The sequence below is a fragment of the Mastigoproctus giganteus genome, chromosome 5 (genome assembly GCF_048544385.1).
Source record: "Mastigoproctus giganteus isolate SK-2022 chromosome 5, ASM4854438v1, whole genome shotgun sequence".
NCBI classification, from domain to species: Eukaryota; Metazoa; Arthropoda; class Arachnida; order Uropygi; family Thelyphonidae; genus Mastigoproctus; species Mastigoproctus giganteus.
The window spans coordinates 204,662,405-204,664,139 of NC_143579.1; the positions used below are offsets into that span (position 1 = coordinate 204,662,405).

Consider the following 1,735-nt stretch of genomic DNA (forward strand, 5'->3'; position numbering starts at 1 on the left):
TCCACCTATCAACTTGATAAAAAGTGTTTGCATTGGAGGACAATCCTGTGACGTACTTTACGTAATTACTCCTACCAGCTGTATGAAAGCCATAATATCGACAATAAAAGGAATTGTTTAAAAAAAAAAAAAAAGAAAGAATTTTCACGCATATAATCTCTAACACATAACTTCCCCGTGCTGCCCTCTACAGATGTGCGTTTCTGAAAGCATGCGATATGTCGTAGTTTGTTGCTATACTGCTTTGTTTGATGTGTTGTCCTAAAGGTGGGAGGTTGTTTTATTAATTTCATCTAAATTGTGCCATGGAAACTAAAAAATGAGTACTGAGATAGAGCCAACTAGTGTCTTTCTTATAATGGTGGCAGGACAGATCGAATGCGCTGAATTTCCTGAATTCGATGATGTGTATTGTAAATACTGTTTTGTTTATGGGCAAGATTGGGTTGTTACTTCAGGGATAGAAGAAGGTATATCTCAAATGACGAAAAAAAGTAAAGATGAACGACAACTTTTTGTATGGAATTTTCCACTGGATATAACACTGAAGAGTACCAATCCGTTTGGATGGCCCCAACTAGTCGTAAGCGTATACGGACTTGACACGTTCGGAAACGATGTTGTTAGAGGATATGGATCAGTACATATACCCGTATCATCTGGCCAACATCATCGTAGAATTCCCATGTTTGTGCCAGAGTCATCGTCACTTCTGCAAAAATTTACTAGTTGGTTGATTGGTCGACGACCAGAATATATTGATCCCCGGGTAGTTGCCCAAGGAGAGGGACGAGATGTCACTCGAGTTCGATCTCAGGGTTTTGTTAACGTACTTTTCAATATTGTAACTAAAGATCTTGACAGATTAGGTTATGATACTGGATCAAGGTAGTAAAACGAAAGAGAAAACCGCTCATAAATATCAAAGTGCCACGATACTTTCAGCACAATATTCATAAAAATCCGTCCATTATTGTTGCAAGAGTAATTGACTGCTAAAATTGGAAAGTCAGTGCATTTTCCCCTACGCAAACAGCACAAACTTACTGAGGGAAAATAAGATCCTTAAACTTGGTTGCCAAACAATTTACATTTAAAAGCAATAAATTTGCATTAAATGAAGATGAATACCAATAATGAAGACTTCGATTCCAGGATTTTACATATATATATGTAATAATTTTATACATAAATATTTATACCATATATATATATATATATATATATATATATATATACACATACATATATGCAAATTTTACAAGATATATCCACTGCATAGTTTTATATAGATTTTTATTCATTAACTTGCACATATTCAATTAAAAGAATGCATGATTTCTCTTGATCACTTATATAAAGCTTTTGAAAGTAAGCATTGCCGTGATTCCTATAAGAACAGTGATGTAGGAAGCATCATAGCAGTTGGTCATAATGGTTATACTTTTTTTTTCTTTCACTGATCTTAATTACAAACTTAAGACTTGTCCAACTTAATTTTTTTTTTAATACAGTGAAATTTCATGTAAACAACCATTTATATTTATGAATGTAGGATGTTTTGATCTTCATGATTCAAATGTGAAGCTAACATTTTTTGTTGCAAGAAAAAAGTTTCTTGCAATTAAATAACTAAAAATGTCTATATTCTGCATTAAGTGCAAGGCATTGGACCACTTTTATAAAATAAAACAGCCATTTGAATAGAACTGTTTTCCTATTGTTTTAGTTGGAA

The 1,735-nt window shown here is 33.1% G+C and overlaps 1 protein-coding gene across 1 annotated transcript; it reads left to right on the forward strand.

Annotated features, from left to right (window-relative positions):
• The first annotated feature begins 256 nt into the window (after positions 1 to 256).
• B9d1 (B9 domain-containing protein 1) lies at positions 257 to 1,132 on the forward strand. The gene has a single exon (XM_090373653.1). It carries the CDS (start codon positions 320 to 322, stop codon positions 890 to 892), a length of 573 nt encoding a protein of 190 aa, XP_090229779.1. The 5' UTR covers positions 257 to 319; the 3' UTR covers positions 893 to 1,132.
• The last annotated feature ends 603 nt before the right edge of the window (positions 1,133 to 1,735 follow it).